The sequence below is a fragment of the Bubalus bubalis genome, chromosome 5, assembly GCF_019923935.1.
Source record: "Bubalus bubalis isolate 160015118507 breed Murrah chromosome 5, NDDB_SH_1, whole genome shotgun sequence".
Classification (NCBI taxonomy): domain Eukaryota; kingdom Metazoa; phylum Chordata; class Mammalia; order Artiodactyla; family Bovidae; genus Bubalus; species Bubalus bubalis.
In genome coordinates, this window is record NC_059161.1 from 108,665,622 (window position 1) to 108,668,505 (window position 2,884).

General features: G+C 41.1%; 1 protein-coding gene across 1 annotated transcript; it reads left to right on the forward strand.

The window, feature by feature from the left end:
- Positions 1 to 1,373: 1,373 nt before the first annotated feature.
- LOC102414789 (olfactory receptor 8A1-like) lies at positions 1,374 to 2,309 on the forward strand. Its single transcript, XM_045165635.1, has one exon. It carries the CDS (start codon positions 1,383 to 1,385, stop codon positions 2,307 to 2,309), a length of 927 nt encoding a protein of 308 aa, XP_045021570.1. The 5' UTR covers positions 1,374 to 1,382.
- Positions 2,310 to 2,884: the final 575 nt, after the last annotated feature.

The window sequence follows — 2,884 nt, forward strand, 5'->3', positions numbered from 1 at the left end:
CAGAGGAAAGCAAGTCCTTGATAATTAGGAAGCCTCAGGAAAGTCACTGTTGTCTGGCACTGTGGTTTTCTCAATGTGAACATGGGTTTAAAACTTCTGTTCTTATATATATTCATTCACATACCCAAGACTTGTGGGACAAGTTAATGAGACTGACCTCTGAAGAGCATTATACAAAAGATAGTAACTGTATAAGTAAGCAATTAAAACAGTGCAAATTTAAGGGTTTTAGCTTAAGAAAGACCTGTCAGAGAAGGGATATCTATAGATAAACTCAGCAATGATAATCCATGCTTCTTACAGAAGCATGTCTATAATTTCAGTACTTTGTCATTAAGGAGATAATGGGGCCATGGTTTGATATTATGATCTAAAAATAGATCCAATAATAATAATATTGAGATCTTACTCTAGACTATAGTAGGTAACTATAGAGGTTTGTCATCAGGCTTCATGATAGATGACTTTTCATGAGAACCTCTCATTAAAAAGTGAGTGGAAAGCAGCCATCAATACTTTTTAAATGCTCCAGGTGGTTATAAATACAAGAAATGGAATTGCCTTGGGCATGATTTGATAAAAATCTAAGAACAAATTCCAGACACCCAATGACAACTCACATTTTTATAGGAACTGACTTCTTGAAAAAAATATTTCTAACTATGCAATATCCCATACTACTTTTGCAACCAACTTTGGAATTAGTATTACCATTATTAATATATTCATCTTTCAGTTACAGAAATTGACCTTTAACTAAAAGATACTGATATGGTAACCCTTTCGCCCTAGTACTGCATCAATTTGAGATAAGTATTCATATGTTCAAAATAAATGAATATTTAAGACTTGCATAGACCACAGGGAAATTTCATTTCTGAAGCAAATACATCCCCAACTACAAAATATGAATTCTCCTGCTTATTACGTACATGATTGAAGTTTTCAGACTTGAGCCTGCATCAGCCTTTCCTGGAGACAGTATGATACACAGATCACTGCGTCCCATCCCAGAGTTCCTGACTTCGTAGGTCTGGGGTGAGGCCTGAGAATCTGCATATCTGATGTCTTCAAGTGACGCCAATGATGCTGGCCCAGGGACTGGACTTTAAAACTCACTACTCTAGGATATTTCAGAAACATGCATGTTGTAAAAGTTCTCGATCTTGCCCCCTTTTCCTCTCATCTCCAAGATCTTTGAAATACCTAGGGTCTGGTCTTCCTCCCAAAAAACAGCAGGATGAGGGAGCACTCATCAGAAAGGATCCCAGGATCGCTCAGCTGGCCTGAGATGCACAAACTAGCTTGACCAAGCAAAACATGATGTGGGCTTTCACAGAGATCTTCATTTGTGTCCCCACAGGACACCCAGCCAGAGGAGAATGGCAGAAAATCACTCCACAGCAACTGAGTTCATTCTTGGAGGTTTAACAAATCGGCCAGAGCTCCAGCTCCCACTCTTATTCCTCTTCCTTGGGATCTACTCAGTCACCATGATAGGGAACCTGGGCATGATAACCCTGATTTGTCTGAACCCTCAGCTTCACACCCCCATGTACTATTTCCTCAGCAACCTCTCCTTTGTGGATCTCTGCTACTCCTCTGTCATTACCCCTAAGATGCTGGTGAACTTTGTGTCAGAGAAGAACATCATCTCCTATGCAGGGTGCATGGCCCAGCTCTACTTCTTCCTGGTGTTTGTCATTGCTGAGTGTTACATGCTGACAGTGATGGCCTATGACCGCTATGCTGCCATCTGCAGACCTTTGTTTTACAACATCATCATGTCTCATCGAGTCTGCTCCCTGCTGGTGGCTGGGGTCTATGCCATAGGATTCATTGGTTCAACCATAGAGACTGGCCTCATGTTGAAACTGTCCTATTGTGATTTCCTTATCAGTCATTACTTCTGTGACATCCTCCCCCTCATGACGCTCTCTTGCTCTAGCACCTATGACACTGAGATGACAGTCTTTGTTTTGGCTGGATTTGACATTGTAGTCACCAGCTTAACAGTCCTAATTTCCTATGCCTTCATCCTGTCCAGCATCCTCCACATCAGCACCACAGGCGGAAGGGCCAAAGCCTTCAGCACGTGCAGCTCCCATCTTGCCGGTGTGGGGATGTTTTATGGAACAACTGCCTTCATGTACTTGAAACCCTCCACGGCCAGTTCCCTGGCCCAGGAGAATGTGGCCTCCGTGTTCTACACCACAGTGATCCCCATGCTGAACCCCCTGATCTACAGCTTGAGGAATAAGGAGGTGAAGGCTGCCATGCAGAAAACTCTGAGAGGAAAAATGTTTTGATACAAATGTTATTATTCCTTTTCAATTTTAAAAATCAGTTGCTAGGGATCCCAGAGGGAAGCCCCTGAATGCTTACCCACCCGGAATGGGAAACTCTCCCTTCTCTGCATGGCTGGGTGACTGCACCTGCCTCTTTCCTTCTTCCTTCACCCCTCCTCTTTCTCTACTCTCATTTCTATATGAAGCTAGCTGATATCAAGTTCTTTTTTTTATTATTTGGGATCTATTTTCTTTGTTCTGTCCCTTTGGTAAACTTTATTGTCTTAATTGTAATTTAACACAAACTTTAAATTTTCATAGGCTCACAGATATAGAGAACAAACTAGTGATTACTACCAGGGAGAGGAGAGGAGGGAAAGCAAGATAAGGGTGGGGGATTAACAGACGCAGACTGCTACATGTGAAATGAGGTAACAAGGATGTATAGTAAAAAAAAAAAAATTTTTTTAAACGGTGTATAGTACAGCACAGGGAAATATAGCCATTAGTTTACAGTAACTTTAAATGCAATAAAGTATAAAAATATTGAATCACTTTGTTGTACATCTGAAACTAATATAATATTGTAAATCAGC

Bases quoted from the DNA above. Each gene is read 5' to 3' on its own strand.
- LOC102414789 (XM_045165635.1), top strand. From the start codon at position 1,383: ATGGCAGAAAATCACTCCACAGCAACTGAGTTCATTCTTGGAGGTTTA.